At 36.6% G+C, this 17,409-nt stretch overlaps 1 protein-coding gene across 1 annotated transcript; it reads right to left on the minus strand.

Annotated features, from left to right (window-relative positions):
* Positions 1 to 1,232: 1,232 nt before the first annotated feature.
* On the minus strand, positions 1,233 to 17,205 carry gatd3a (glutamine amidotransferase like class 1 domain containing 3A). The gene is made up of 7 exons (XM_039744028.1): positions 17,000 to 17,205; positions 12,573 to 12,625; positions 12,132 to 12,245; positions 11,191 to 11,310; positions 6,302 to 6,394; positions 5,112 to 5,268; positions 1,233 to 1,596 (listed from the first exon to the last, which is right to left on the minus strand). Exons 1-7 carry the CDS (start codon positions 17,114 to 17,116, stop codon positions 1,468 to 1,470), a joined length of 783 nt encoding a protein of 260 aa, XP_039599962.1. The 5' UTR covers positions 17,117 to 17,205; the 3' UTR covers positions 1,233 to 1,467.
* Positions 17,206 to 17,409: the final 204 nt, after the last annotated feature.

The raw sequence follows: 17,409 nt of genomic DNA on the forward strand, positions 1-17,409 counted from the left end.
CAGAGATGGCTGAAACAAAAAAGGTGCTAGCTATTTTTAATAAGTGCAACTCCTTTTTCTAAGGATAATATTGTGAATGGAGAAATTAATACAAGTAGCAGAAAGTTCTAAAAGAAATAAGTTATAAAATTAAGTTCCTCTGAGAATTTATTCAACATTGGTCTTACTTTACACAGTGAGATGCCAGGAGAATCTTGACAGCTAAAGATCTCAGTGAAATTCATTTTTAAGAGGGTGAACAACAGTATGATGAAAAATCAAGAAGTAAAAAAGCTATGGAGAACAAAAAATGAAGACATCCAAAATAAGTGTAAGAGGTGGAAATAGAGGTCTATAAAGATTCAGCAGGAGGGCAAGACCAAAACATATGAAAAAAGGAGCCAGGCACTTTAAGTGAGCATAAGTTACAAACTGGATCATGAGCTAAAACCCATTAAACATCATTACAGGAGTTGTATAAATCCTATGAAATTTAAGTGCCTGTATTTAATGTTAGTCTGTTTGCTCATGTCAGCATATTAATGAAATAGTAAAGCATCACCTCATTTGCAGTTGTCTATAAGTGTTGTAATCAATTCTTTCTTCATGTTAATCATTTAATTATCGTCTTTGTCCTTAGAAGAAGCAATGAAATCATGTAATCAAACAACTGCCGATGTGCGAATGCATAAAAATAAACTATGGGGACGAGGAAAACCTGATCACACTCACTTAAGGTAATAGCTGCAGTATGACTTTATCTACCACATATCCAAATAACTGAAGTATGCAAAGTTTTATCAAGACCATCCTGTCAGTTTCACTTCCATATACATGATGGTGTCCTGCAACGATTCATACATGGACCAATCTTTTCCATTTACTTTTACATTTAGTTATTTGGCTGACCTTTACCAAAGGCAATTTACAACATTTGAAATACAACTGGATGCACTTCTTTTGTTGTCCCAATGGGAGCACAAGCAGGTAAATTGTCATACAGTGTCCACAGTGTGATTTAAATCCAAAACCTCATCATTTGAAGTTCTAGGTCTAAAGCCTAAACGCTACGGCACACTGCCTGCCAATAATATAAGCCTTTGGTTAAACAAATACAAATATTATATAAGAAAAGCACTTAGGTAGTTACATAATACCTCCGATAAACCCTCAACACTATAACTGACACACGCTGCCTTACAAAACTTCCAACACAGCTAGTATATACTGTATATAAAATGACAGACGTTGGCAATAGTTATACCCAGAATATTTATTTGTTTTTATAATGTGAATACAATTGTGTGTACAAATTAATTGAAATAGGCAAACAATTCATAATATAGCAATCTGAAACAAGTCTCAAACTGAAGTGATTTTATACAGTATTGAAACCACACCTTAACCAGCACATTATTGTACATGAAAATGACAAATTGAAAATGCAAAGGAATCCACAATATGGATTATGAAGGAATGAACACTCTCTTACTTTTCAGTCAGTTTTAACACATTCTGCACCATGGCACCAATGCCATCAAAGATGTGGTGCAACTTTGTCTCACACATAAAAGCTGGAGAGGTGACAATCTTGTTCTTCTTATCCACATGCGCTTCGTAAACATCAGTTAAGGAGAACCACCTTCCCTATATTACATATACACTGTATCAACTTAAGAGACTGAATTTGTTTCCTATTTGGTATAGAGCCGTTTCAACGTCAACCAACCAATTTCTAGAAGCAACACAGACTCTCTGCTACCAGGTAGCCAACTAAATACTGACCATGTAAAAGTGAACTTTTAAAAGAATATCACTTGCAGTAGCTTAGTCATTAACTTTTACACTTAAGCAGTAGATACGTCACTAATGTTAAAAGAAAATATCCTATGAAAAACAAAAACATTAAGAAAAAGTGCAACAGATTACAACAAAATTCAGTTAGAAAAATTGAACACTAGTGTGCTAAAGTGCTTATACTTCCAAATGTTTCTGAATCACAAAAAGCAATTTTCAAAGAAAGAGAAGAGCTGCAAAGTTGCATCCAACACCAGTCTAAAGGTTCCTTCTTAAAACAAATACACAGTATATGGGACATTAGATACTTTTTTTGGCTTTACAAAATAAAGAAAAATTTAGCCCACAGATCTGATGAAGATGAAAGACAATCAATCAATTAATTGGCATATGGAACCATCAAAGCTGGAAAATACAAAATAAAAATAATTAACATATTCACCTACATGGGGTGCAAGGTGAATAGCAGAAAGAGCTGGAAACGAGACATTGAAACACATGATCATTATTACCCTTGAGTAGAACTGGCACATGCTGTTGTGATAAATTCAATCTTTGCAAAACAAGATCAAAATGGTTACTTTTTGAGAATGACGCAGTAATTTATTTGAGAGGATGCAAGAGTGTGTAGTCAAGAAAAATGTGGATCATTTACCCAAGGCAAAGACTGCTACAGAATAAAAAGTGCAAAAGACGCTTATAGATAGTGAGAAAACAAGAGTGAGAAAAAAAGGTTAAAACTTTGAAAGGAAACTGTCCGAGAGTAATTATCTCATTGTAGAAAACGGGCCTTTGATTAGTAACAACAAAGTGCTCACAGTTAAATATGATGAATGCCATAACCACATACAGTAACTAGTATGTGTCCAATGATCTGGAAAAAACACGGTAATGGACACTTCAGAGAATATCAGCTTGCAAAAAAAAGGGTTGCTGTGACTGGACCAGTCAACATGGGAATATCAGCCTCTGCCACAGTGATGGCACCTGAAGGCAGAGTCTGCTGGCAGATTATGCTGTCTGTTCTTTCTTTTAAGAGTGCTTCTTAGCAGCTTGCAAGTGTACGTACGTTACTTAGCCCCATTTACAATCTGTTCTTCACAACTTCCATTTGGACTTGTCCTTTGCAACAACTTCTCATGGTGTAAGGTCAATGTCCAGCGGTTTTAAATTGTGTTTGTAGGTAGGATATAGAGGGTTGGATAATGGATGGATCCTTTAAAAAAAAAAAAAGTACATTATCTTGTCTATGGTCATTTCTTTATGCAGAATGTCTTTAGTAACCCTTTCATTTTCCATTTTGCGGACATGTACTAGCTATCAAAGAAGTGACTGTCAAAGGACAGTATACATGGACTGTATCTTGGCATACCCAAGGGCCTTAGTGTTGATTATCCAAACCTTCCATGAGATTCCAAAGATCCATCGCAAACTACACATATGGAAGAAGTACAATTTCTTTTTCTAGTTTGCACAGAGATTCTACATCTTACCTGAGCACAGTATAGTGCTGTGAATGCTGACATTGTATACAGCCATTGTGGTGTTCAGCATGTCTTTCCAGTCTTTCTTGCTTCGCCTAGTCAGGATGGTAAACTCCTTAAAAATGTCATTGCTAATCTCAAGATCCAAGGACAGACTGTTGGTGATAGTTGAGTCAAGATGGACAAACTGATTTACCATCTTCAATGTACAGTCATTGACAATGATGGTGGGGGCATCTTTTTCTTAGGCCGTCATGTTGGTCTTCTTGAGCGGATAGTTAAAACTGACCTCCCGGGAGGTTTATGCACAACAGTGTAATTAAGTTGTTCCTCAGTGTGTAATGTCACTGCTGCATCATCAGCAAACAGCAAGTCTCTGATGACTAAGTCCTAGATCTTCCTATTTTCTTTTTTGTGCAAATAATTGAACAAACTCGCATTAGACCTGGTCTGTGGGTAGATCCTATCCATCTCGGATTCCAATGTATGTTTCAGCAACACTCTGAAGATAAGGTGTGGGCCAAAACACATCCTTGTATGACTCTGTTTCAAATTTCAATTACTTCTAATGATGAGATGCTATACTGTACCTTGCCATTTATGTCATAATGGAAAGACTGTGAGGGCAGCCAGTCTTTGCCAGGATCCTAAATAATCAGGTTTACTCACAAGATCGAATGAGCTTAGTCCAATACAGTATATACAATGTGGAGTACAGTAGCTGCTGTTGCTCAAGACACTTTTCTTACAGCTGACTCATAGAAAAGATCTACTGTGCACCTGCATGCTTAAAAACCACACTGTCACCAGGTTTCTGCACCCTACTTAGGTAAGTCCTCCCACTCTTACAAGAGTGGAAGACATTTGATGGCATCATCAGCACAAAGAGACACTGTTTTTTCACAGACAGAGCTCTGAAAAGCACAGTGCCAGAATGGTCTCTGTACCTTAGTTCTGGCTGCTCTAAGAAACTGAAAATTTCATTAATTTGTTAACTGCTCATGTTCTAGAACACGGGTGTGTCAAACTCTGGGCCTGGAGGGACGCAGTGGCTGCAGGTTTTCATTCTATCCCTTTCCCTAATCAGTGACCAGTTTTTACTGCTAATTAACTTCTTTTCCCTTCATTTGAATAGCCCTGTTTTTAAGAATTCAGTGCTCTGAATCGATTCTTTTCTTCATTAAATGGCAGCCAAACAGAAATGAGATGTGAAACAAGCCAATAGATGACCAGCTAAACTGGGGCTTCAAACTCCTGCCAATTTCACTCAAACCAGTTCCTTAATGAAAAGCCAATTTTTGCTGTTAATTAAACCAATTACTTAACTCCACGGCTTGTTGCTACTTTCATTCTGCCACAGCAGACATTTCCAAAACTGTTGATTTTCTTTTTTTTTTCCCTAAGAAAACCATCAAGATGTTTTGGTGACCAGAGATCAAACTTACTGAGACCCTCACCTTTCTTTATGTTCAGATAATGTGGTTAGCTGGTGATGTGGCAGCTTGTTTTTGTCTCATTATTGTTTGGCTCCTCATTAAGGAAAAAGAAAGAACTAAGGGGTCTGAGTAAACTTAATTAAAACAAAGGCAAAATAAGTTAATTAGCAGCAAAAACTGGTCACTAATGAAGAAGATGGTTAGAATGAAAACCTGCAGTCACTGCGGCCCTCCAGGACTGGAGTTCAACACCCCTGTTCTAGAACTACTTGTTCTATGTTATTCAGTCATTTGGATTAACACAGAAGAACTAACATTGAACCAAAGTTCTTATGTCTCATTTTACCAAAATCCATAAATGCCACATCATGGATATTTATCCCTCTGGTGGTCCCATCTTCACAAAAAAGGATATGTGAACTTCTTTGACACAGTGCTTCGCACCTAGAGACTTAATGGCCTGCGCTGTACCAGAATATGGCCACTTCCCTCCTTCTTCATCTTCATGACCAATGGTCACCTCCACTCCCGGAAGTACTTTTGCAGCTAATACAGGAGATATACAGCATAGCCTAAGAGAAATAAGATTGTGAAAAAAATCATCATATACAAAAAAGGAAACAGTTAAATTTTATGATGGAGCTTCCTACTAGCTAATAAGGCATGTAGTTTTATCTGCACATTGTAGAACTACTTTGTGCATATAACAAACAGTATTGGGCAAAAATGTTAAGAGTAACTGTGTAAGTTTCATAAGGCCAAAGAAACTCTTACCTAGAGAAATGATAAATACAAATAAAGCAAGCTTTACCATTTTGCTCCTGTATGAATGAATGGAATAGCACTGTGTGTAACATCAGTCATCTTTGTTTTCCTTCACAAAAGATCTAATAATATGTCAGATTTGAACCGAGTATGTTACAGAAATATGAAAGTACACTAGTATCTAAAATAAGTGTATATGGTTGGGTGTTGCCTCGGATTGTTCAAAAACAGCTATATGTGACATACCAGTTTCAAAAATAACAGAGTGGCAAGGTGGAGGCCATGATAAGGGTAAAAGATGACAGGGAATATGCATGCCCTTATTCCCCAAGTATAAGCCAAAAATGTTGTAAGATTTGAAACAGATGGTTTGTCTGGAAGAAGAGCCAGGTTATGGATGTTTGTTTATATTACTGAAATATTTTCCCTGATAAGATGGCACACTCCTGTCAAAAACATAATAGATAGAAAATAATAATGTGAAGGATGTCATTACCATTATAACTGTAATGGTTTTACCCAGATTAACAGGGCAGTGCATTAGTAGGTAGCATTGCTGTCTACTAGATTCTGCATCCTATTCTCCCTGTGCCTCGCAGAATTTTCTTTAGATACTCCAGTTTTCCTCCCATATCCTCACAGATAAGAACGTTAAGCTACTTTGTGACTGTAAATTGGTCTTTCAATAGAGCCAAATTCATGGTTGGAACTTGATGTTGCTAGTCATCTCACAGTCATAAAAAAATTAAACAGTGAATTATATAAAATGAATCATTAAAAGGTTTACTTTCAAAATATATATTTTTGAATTTTCCGGCAAACAAAAAAATAATAAATTACCCTATGGGTTTTCCAGCTTTGTGAAAATCTTTCAAAACTCGTTGTACTTCTGAGTGGACCTTGCAGTCCTTTCCATCAACTGCAAATGTGGACCTATAATTTAGAGAAAGAGATAAACAGAGAAAAAAGAGACTTGAATCTTAATTCAGAAAATACAGACAGGGTTGGGATTTTAGAGGTCAGTGGAAATGGGTGCACTGGCAGCCTCCAGGAAGTCTATTCTACATCCCACAAATGCCATTTGCTAACCCCTAAACCCCTGATGTGCTTTAAAGCTAACAGATGAAGTGACAACACAAAAGTCCTCCTATGTGACTCTGAAGTTAACTGAAGATATTGACCTTGCAGGCCAGGAGTGAAAGCTGTCTTTCTGGGGAAAATGGTGGCCAAATTCTGAAATCTAGATAGAAGACAAAGCTACTTTCCAAGTTGAAAAAATGGTCCAGAGCACTGTTCACATAATAGACATTTACTCTTATGTTAAATAAAACATTTTTGTTCACTCCACATTTACCATTTCTGGGATGCTTATAGTTATAAAAAAGTAAAAAATGTAAAAAGTTGTTTCTAAGTCAATGAAAGGTTCAGTGAGCTGAACAAGCCTACACATTACATTTATTTTCAAAATGCTATGACAAAAAGCATCTCAACAGGCAACTTAGACCATTTGCCAAATTTGCATCTTTCGCATTATCACGACCTGCACTTTTCAAACAGGTTAGTCCAATGGATTTGAAAATAACAACTGGAACAACAATATAAAATATGTTTATTGCCAGTTCTGCAAAGTAAAAACTACAATAAAACAAATTTACTATCCCAGCCTCTCTTAATGCTTGCCCTAGCTTGTTCTTGTGCTTTATCTTAAATAATATCAAAAGTAAAAAATAAAAATTACCAAAATTTACACTTTTCATTTATTTCAGTGTTCAGCTGCATTATGAAAGTGACTCCTGCCTAATGAGGTAGGCCACTTATGGAGCGTCCACCCCTGCAAAATTGCATTTGAATTCCAGTTTTAGTTCTCAGTCATGAAAAAACAATTATGTGGATATCAATATATGTAATAAGATTTACTAGCAGAGGTAGTAACAAACATTGTTTTCAGCTGAAATTAATTATTTTGCTTCCCAGCCATAATACACAGTGTTATCCCTAGCATCTTTTAGCCGGGCGCTCCACCCGGCTAATTTAGTTGAACGCCCAGCTGTCATCTCGCATGACATTGTGAGATGACAGCTGCAGATCTAATGATCTATAGAGATGGCAAGGGACGAGCGGGCGGGTGGGCAAATATTTTAGAGGTAGGATCGCAAGTTGCAAGGTGCTAAAGCTAATAGCGGGGACAAGGCGGAGCGGAGTTCACAAGCAAAGAGTATGGGGAGGTGGGCTTTCCAGAGGGGGGTGTACATAGCAGGGGCGTAGCAGTTTAATTACAGTAGCAAGGAGTATGGAGAGGTGGGCAGGCGAGAGGAGGCTGTACATGCTAATAGCAGGAGCGGAGCAGCACTTTACAAGCAAAGACGATGTGGAGGTGGGCGGGCGAGAGAAGGACTGATAAAATAAGAAAAAGACTCCTGGAACCAGCCTATCAGATATCAGAAAAAGGGCGTCAGGAAGTGATGTCTCTGTTCTTAGTGTCAGTGCAGTCTGTGTAGTTCTGCTAAGCTTATGTCGAGAATAAATTCTCGCCATTTATCTCGAGATTAAAGTTAACATGTTGACTTTATTCTCGTAGTTTGTCATTAAAGTAGAACATCATAAACTAAACTTCATTTAAAAATGAATATTTAATTTCCTAGATTTTCTCAAACCCCGTCATCAATTATATTGCACATGAAATGCTTTGTGTTATCGTGTGGTGATTGGTTAAGTGGAGAAAGAAAAGGGAAGGATAGAAATTGGGGTTTTGGTTCGTCAGATAGAGACAGCAACAACAACAACAACATTTATTTATATAGCACATTTTCATACAAACAGTAGCTCAAAGTGCTTTACATATTAAAGAATAGAAAAATGAAAGACACAATTATAAAACAAAATAAATCAACATTAATTAACATCGAATAAGAGTAAGGTTCAATGGCCAGGGGGGACAGAAACACATGCAATAAAGAAAGCCCGCTCAGAAGAACATCCATTGAATTCTGTGTTCGTGTCTCCAACCACCAGATCACGAACCTAGCATTTACACAATATTTAAGTTGAACCTGTGTGATTCCCATTATGCATCCAGTTTTTTAGAGCCTCGTCACACCTGCCATAAAGTTCTCTACACTGAACGTACACCTGGGGACCCCTTACTGCGAGGGAGCAGCACTACCGCCACACTACCGTGCATGTTTAATACCTGCTTTAGTGCATTTCATCATGAAAATGATATCAAGTATGTATCTTAGCATTGTAAATTTTCAGAGAGCAGGAATATCATGAAGTGAATGTATTCTGTGCAGCGATCCCTCCCAGTGCCTCCTCAGTGCAAGAGGAAGTCCAGTTAAGAAGCGTGTAGTGATTAACAACTCGGTCGGGGAACACTTAACACAAAGCATTTAATTCACAACACTACCTTATGACGGGGTTTGAGAAAATCTAGTAAATTAAACATTGATTTTAAGATGAAGTTTGGTTTACGACATTCTACTTTAATGACAAAATAGACTATGAGAATAAAGTGGAAATGTCGACTTTAATCTCGACATAATCAGCGAGAATGAAGTGGAAATGTTGAGAATAAAGTCAACTTGTCGACTTTATTCTTGACACATAGTTTTTCTTCTTCAATGTGCCTGTATTTTTTTTTCTTCACCGTGGCCCTAATACGCTTCTGTAGTTTTGTTAAAGTGATCCACCTGCCATTCCTTTTTTGTACATATATTGCCCTGCCGTAGTGCAAGTGTGCATTGGATATCCAACAAGCTCACACTTTTCCATTCAAAAGTCGTATTTATAGGTACTTTTAATTTTTTCCAAACATTTCACCAACATGAGCAAAAAAAAAAGTGTTCAGAAAACAACACTGCTCAGTTATTTCAGAAAAAGAGACGCCACAAACTAATGAAGGTGCAGTGTCAACTCCTCATGTGGCAATTTCAGACAAAGACATTGCAAAGGCTGGTCCATCAGGGGAAATCTCATCAGCACACACTCTGCCAATTGATAAATCTAAGCACTGCTTATCCAGCATAAACAAACAATGGTTTAAAGATTTTGATTGGCTAATGGTCAAAGAATGTGGTTTGTGGTGCTCACTGTGCATTAAATATTCAAACAAACATCCCCCAAGGAGGGAGTTACTTTGGGTAAATGTGCCATGCGCAGGAATTTAAAAAGAAAGCTTGCTGGACCATGAAAAAAGTAAAACGCACATTGAGTCTTCTGCTGACCTTTTAGGAAAGCGTGTACTAGAGCAAACTGGAATCGGTCAAATTGAAAGATCTGTATCTGTGTTAAATAAATTACAGAGAGATGCTCTAAGATCCATGTATTGGTTGGCAAAAAATGAGTTGCCACATACAACGTTGTTTGAAAAGCTGTTGGAACACTGTAAAGAAATGGGTTGTTCCTTTTCTAGGAAGAAAACAAAAATAAATATTTAACTGAAGACGACTTCTGCATATGCAAGTTGGCTTTGAAGAATATTTTTTAATTTTTTTCATTATTTTCACTTTTCTTCCCAACAGTGACAATACTTGTGCCTCTTGGTTTATGTCATAACAATTGTTATTTAAAATTTCTGTTAGGGTTGCAGGATCCTGAATTGGGTACTTCTTAAATTTAATAAAAAAATATTCTGGCACAAGTGTCAAACCTTAAAGGAAGTCATATTGAGCATTGGAAAATAATTAATAATGAATAACTAACCACCAAATTTCCCCATCCCGCCCCACCCTGCTACTTTGTCATGCCACCCAGCTGGAAAAAATTTCTGGGGAGAACATTGATACATATTGTATAAAATACTGTATAATATATGTGTTGTACTTATTCTTTACTAATACTAGCACAAAGTATTTAAAAATATTTTGACAAGCTGTTTTAATGGTCTTTTACATTACTAATAACAATTTTGAATACTACAAAAACAAAACTGTATACTTGTGAACTACATTAGTACTCTAAAGAACTAATTTGAAAAAAACAGATATAAAAGAACAATGTACTTTGTTCTGTTAAAGAGCTCACATCCTCATCCTTCTACAAAAATAAACATAAATCAATATATTCTTAAATTTTCTACTGCTGTGTCAAATCAAATTTCATACCAATTTTTTAAAACTATATTTGGTCAAATAACTTTCATATTTTAATTTCTTTTAAGTTTCTATTAAAATAAAATTATGACTAGTCATCAATTGTGCCATGCAACACAACAATCTGTCTATCATGTCAGTACTTGTCTCAAAGCTTGGAAGAAAAAACCCTGAATCTGGCATCAATCCATAGTTACGGCACACTCATGCACACATCCACATGCCCTTAGATAAATTTGACCAAGAGAAAGCTGTCATTTAACCTAATCTGCATGTCTTTAAAATATGGGAATACAGTTCATGCTGTCACAGAGAGGGTGCACTAATTCTACCTAAGAAGCAGCAGGACCCTGATTTGAAGTACGACTAACAATCTATGAGGCAAGAGTGCTAACCATGGTCCCATGGTCTCCATGGCCCCTCTATGCATCTCAATTAATCTAATTAACTTTACAAAGCATGTTGTATATTAGTCATACAATGTTTGGACTACACCTTACATCAATATATTAAATATGAAACATTTTTGAAAATAACTGACAGCATAATCCAAAACCACTTATGTCAGTGTTAAAAATTAGAGGAAAAGTGGCCACTTATTTGTTCTTTTACCTAAATTAAGCATTCAAAGATACCTACAAGTTTTTAGCTGCACCAAAGCCTCCTGGAAAGATTATAGCATCATGGTCTTGCACCTTTAGTTCCACCATATCAGTGATATTCCCTCGGGCAATACGAGCTGATTCAGACAAAACATTTCTTCAGGATATAAAAACAAAAAGGGAGTAAAAGTTAAGTAATGACTTCTTCATTTCATTGAGGACACTTTTAAAAATACAGGTGGGGCTTGGGTAACAGCAGTCTTGATTTGGCAACTCTGCAGATAAAAACAAGCATTTAAAAAGCAAACTAGTTTAGATGCAAATGAACATTTAGTAGTCAATACTTAAATGTCACCATTTTCCATCATTCTGTGCATTTATTTGTCACCAAATGCAAATGGTAAAAACATGATAATTTCCATCGAAGGTAAGCAACTGGATTGGCAGCTGGCTGTTTAGCTGAATGGTAGAACCTGCTTCTTATAATTTCCAGCATGCTAAGGAAGCATCTCAGCCGTGCCATCTCAGGAAATACAATCAATGGAATGGAAGTGGCATCCTGAGTGATTCTTCCACAGAGGCACCACATGTCTCACAATCATTAGTTACTGGTGGATTTTTGTCTCACCATTATGCCTTTTCCAGTTCTGTGAGATACTGTATCATTATCAAAAATTATAGAATATTTAAGCATTAGGTTGACTTATTGATACATGTGAATTAAAGTACTGTATAGCAGTATTGTTGTATTCATTAATTTCATTAATAAGTTTGAAACAAGCTTCTGTAAAATAAGTAATGAAACGCTGTGCATTTTTGCATATTTCTATTCCTCGGTACAATTTGCAACGTTTATGTAACATCAGATTCCTTAGTTTCTCATTTGTAACCCAATAATTTGGCTGCATGTAAAAGAAACTTCCCTATAGAAAGTGTGGATGCTTTATAAATACTAGTATAATTTTGCATTACTCTCACCTTGACTCCTTTTCTGTAGGCTGACCCTTGCAATGGTCAATAACATGCATTTGATTTTCATTGGGTGCATACATCTTTACATCTGCACCTCCTCTGCTCAGATGAACCAGAATGCTGAAAGACAAAAATAAAAAATACTTTTGAGGAGCAAAGCAAATTCTGGTAATTAATTAAAACACATCTTTGATCATTGTGAATGTAGCAGACCTCTAAATGTGGCCTTCAATTGCAAAGCAAATCATTTTTTGGTTAAAATAGAAATTTCAAACCCCCAAATCCCAACAAAAAATTAAAAATCTCCAAAATGTCTTAGCAGATATGATTGAAATTTGTTGACGTTACAAGATAAAAAACACTATTGTTTTAGCCTTTTCTCTATATAAATTGTTAAAATTACTTTTAATTTATACAGTATATGAAATTGAAAGATAAATTACTCACGCTGAGGCCTCATGGATTTCTGTCCCATCATATACACCACAGCCTGATAAAACCTGGGAAAAATGAGACAAGTTTATTAACATACATACATACATACATACATACATACATACATACATAGATAGATAGATAGATAGATAGATAGATAGATAGATAGATAGATAGATAGATAGATAGATAGATAGATAGATAGATAGATAGATAGATTAATCCCAAGGGGAAATTCACATAACATCGCTGGTTCTGAGTACTGTACAAAAAGCAGTGGCCTTAAAATTGCAGGTGCACAGTAATTTTTATACTGGTAAAGTAAACCCTTCTGTTCAGATGACAAGAAATGATCTTCAGCCTAGCATCCAAATGAACAAAGCATGCTGTTAATGTGCAAGTAAAACTTACCTGCAGTAGATTGGCAATGTGTCCACAGCTTGTGCCTGTTCATGAGTGCTATGCTAGAATAAACTGATTTGGTAAAACTGATGGATGGATTTATAAAAAATTAAATTCATTTTACATTATTTACAAATAAATAGGTTCTTGTTGGTATGATATCAAACAGAATATTTTAAAGTTTCATAAGTAACAACAAATTAAGACATAATGGATATATAGATCCCAAGCAGTCTGGCTTCAAAAGAAACTATTCAAGAAGCTGCTCCGCTGTCTGTGGTTGACCAGCTAAGGTTAGCGAGAGCTACCAGCAGCTCTTTAGCCCTGATCCTTCCAGTTCTCCCCTTTGTCTTTAACACCATCAACCATGAGACCCTTCTTGCCACCCACTCTGAACTTCCCGCCCACTCAGGTTTGTCAGTGAACAGTGTATGGTGATCACAGATCACTTCTGTGTTCTGTTCTGTGAAAATCTGTCAAATTGTTAATGAATATTTTTGCAGTGTGAATATCTGTCATATTGCTATTTTTTGTTATGCTAGCTTTATTGCTCTTCACTTATGACAATGAACACTGTTCACGACAGTTTCTTCACTTATGTTACTCAATTTTGTTGACCTTGTTTGTATGTCACTTTTTGAGAAAAGCATCTGCTAAACAAATAAATGTACAGTTTACCTTTGTTACTCTTGTAACTGTAGCCAATCCAACCTGTCTGACAGAAAGGAATGCACTAGTATGGAAAATATGACTGTACCTTTCTTTTATTTACATAAAAATCCTTTAACATCAAATACTATTAGCACAATTAAAACATTGTAATGACTTATAATTGATTTCACCACATTTACTGTTTAAAGCTGCAAGAATCAGACAATTGAGTGCCATTGTATTGATAAATGTAGAATGATTCTGAATACTTAGGAATATGACCTATAATGGGGAGGGTTAAACAGATTGTGAAGAGCTGCAAGTTTTCATAGCAATGGCTTTTTTAATAACTACCAAATCACTGCTGCTAACAGAACATACATCATTTGGCTTTACTACAGTTAACTTGCTTAACCATTTGCCAAACAATAATGAGATGTAAAGTGAAACAACAGATAACCAGGGGTCTCAAACTCTAACCTTGGAGAGTCATTACTTTAGATCTAATTTCTTCATTAATTACAAGGAAAGTATTGCAGTTAAGTGTGTTATTTAACTATATGGCTTCTAAGTCTCAAATTCTGTCACAGCAGACATTTCCAAAACTAAAGATTGACTTTCTTTTTGCTAGAGAAGATCAGTATTTCTTAGACCTCCACTCTTCCATTCCAAAAAAAAGCAATTTTTATAAATCCTATGAAGCAGGTTAAGCAAAATGATAAACTAAGCATGATCCATTTGCGTCAATCGTGGTTACTAATTAAGAAATTGGCTTTAACAAAACCTTGCATCCACTGCACACATCAAGGATCTAAGTTTGACACTGGTGGCCTATAACTTAATAAAAGGAACACTGTTAAAAATGAAGAGTGCATTAACTGATGATGAGGGGCAGGGAAGTCATTTGGTCATTAGTATTGCTTCCTCACAGCATCGGTTTTGAGTTTAATTTTCTTCTCATAGCTGCATAGGTTTACACAGATGGCTTCCTCCCAACGCCAAGTGTAATGCTTCAGTTTGACTGGTGAGCCCCAAATGGACTATATTGTATGAAAGGCACAGATGAAAATGGGATCCAGCTTAGTCTGGTCATTTGTTAGCTTGCTTTGCATCTCATCATTTGGCTGCTAGTTAAAGAAGAATTAAACAATTAAAATAAAATGAAAATCAAGGAAACATACAATGTTCCATTAGTATTAGTAATTGGTTACTAAATAAATAAGTGGCCGGAACAGAAAAACTACAGCTACTGTGTTCCTCTGGGAGATTAACACTCCTGCTTTATGTCTTTGGACTGGGTGAGGAGACCGGAGCACCCGGAGGAAACTCACATGGACACGAGAAGAACATGCAAACTGGCGTCAGGAAGCACTGTGTGAACCCTGGTCTACTTATTTTGAGGCAGCAGCTTTACCACTGTGCAGCCTCCAAGTAGACTCTTGACAGTGATGTACCCAAATCATGGGCTGGCCTAATGGATAATGACATTCAGAAAATTAATGAACATGTAACAGTGAGGTGTTCCACAAAGATCAATGCACAAAAGCAAACAATCGAGTCTACCTACACTGTGTTCGTAAGAATTACTTATAAACACTTTGAGATCACTTCGCTTTTTTTTTTTTTGTACAGTGTTTCCTGACTCACCAATATCAGAAATCCCCACACATGATATACCATTGGACTCATCTTGATGTCTACACACTTAAAAATAATGGTTCTGCAATGTCATGTTACTGCTTGTGGGGTTTCTCGCAGAACCTTTCCGTGACAAGAAACCACTTCATTCTGAAAAGGGATCTTTGGGCTTTGAAAAGGTTCCCAGTCTGTGAACAATACAAAAATCTTTAATTCCTATTAGGCAGCCCAGCCAGATACAACAGATCAACAAAACCTGAACTCATCCTTCTGATTTTTCAATCAGAAGCCCATTGGCATTTCACAAATCTGTTATCATCTGTTCATGGTTATTTAAGAAGCCTGTTACAGATATGAAAATATAATGGTTAATTATTCACATAGATGGTACTTTTAGGAACCAAAAACTGTTCCTCTATGGCATTTCTCTGTAGAACCACTCTGGGACCTTTATTTTTAAGAGTGTAGTTACTACAGACATCAAGCTTTTTGGAGTCTATCCTTATTTTTGGCCTGCTAAATCTGAACACCACTCATTTCTAAGCAATTGTTGGACCATATTTTGTGCAAAAAATTACACCATTTTGATTAAGAGTAAACTAATAGATGTCTTCAGCAAAAATGATCAGAAGGATTTGAACTTGTACGTGCTACATCAACTGGCCCCAGGGGTTCAACCCCTAATGGGATATGAGAGGTCAAAGTTACTCCTTTTCATAAAATGTAGGAAAAAAATGAGGATTGGTAATATGGGCATGTGGAGTGCTGTTAAATGCTATTTCAAGGTTGCCGATCACAAATATTTTTGTTATTTGATTCTTTACCAGTGTTCCTAGCCTTGTAACAGCCACTCCCAGAAGGGTATTGTTTTAGACTATTTCAAGGTCAGTGATTAAGAACATGATGTTTTTCTTGATCCTTTAGGGATCCAGCCGTCTATGAACTTTAATCAGAGAGTGAAAAAGATGACAAATTTCTGTTAAAATCGAGAATATTTAGACTTTAAACATAATGAAGTTGATCATATGAACACCCCGAATTAGAGAGGCTTGTGCTAATTCAAACTGCATGAACTTTTACCGTTTAACATGCTGCAGATAATAAATTCAATCTTAATGTGAATGCTGAGATTTTGTAATCGCGGGTTGGATCATCTCAAGTGATGGGCTTGGTTCCATTTATTTAAAATAAGGTAGTCTGATAAAAGGTGGTGGGATTTGTAACTGTGAATGATAACTTACTCATGTCATATTTAGCTCTGAAGCAATAAGCGTATCTACATACAATAAACGCGTTTGTATTAAACTAGCACACGCACGATAGAACAAAAAAAAAAAAAAAAAATCTCGGTGTGAAATTATTTCTTAAACTCGGTACTGAAAAACTCTCTGTGCGAGTGTGGTGTGTTCACGTGTGTCTTTGGACCGACTTGCACTCCGTCCACAGTTGACGCTTTGCTGGTTGGGTTGTGTCCCACACTCCTGGAGTAAACCTCGGCCCCCGAGACTGGAGGTTAATTAATTGTTCATAACTGTTTTGAGAAACTACGTGCTAATTCATTACTCCTAAAAGGTAAATTATCTAATTCAAAATGAAGTGTATACTGAGTGTACACAGTGAGTCTACACAGAAGGCAGCATAGCTGCTCTATTTTGGGACACTGCAGGTGTTCGCTCTCCAGTCCCACATGACGCTACAAATTGTATATTTCTTAAATGCAGCCGAGCCGCTCATACGCACATACTTACTACAGCAACCTTTGCACCTTTCACGTTAGATGTCGTATGCAGAAAACTCGCACTTGCAAGCTGAGGCCTGAGATTACAAACGAAGAACTTCGTCAGTACTGATCTCAAACCCAGCATTGTGACTGCAGACTACTTAAGCACTCAAGTTCAAGGCGAAGCGGCTCCTGTACAAATGTTACAGCAAGTGCGCAGTGTAGGCGGCGCCCCTTGCCACTCATTTTTTTATTCTAGCCAATCACCTTTACCAGCCTTTAACCATTTCCTATGGAACGCCGTTTGGTTCAAACAAGTCGTAACGTTCAAGCACGTTGTGCGTAAAGTGAAAGCTTTTAGCGTAAATGGAACATTACAGAAGGTAAAAGTTGGCAATAACATTTAGTAATGGTTTTATTTGATATATGTCAATACAA

The sequence above is a fragment of the Polypterus senegalus genome, chromosome 2 (assembly GCF_016835505.1).
Source record: "Polypterus senegalus isolate Bchr_013 chromosome 2, ASM1683550v1, whole genome shotgun sequence".
NCBI lineage: Eukaryota > Metazoa > Chordata > Cladistia > Polypteriformes > Polypteridae > Polypterus > Polypterus senegalus.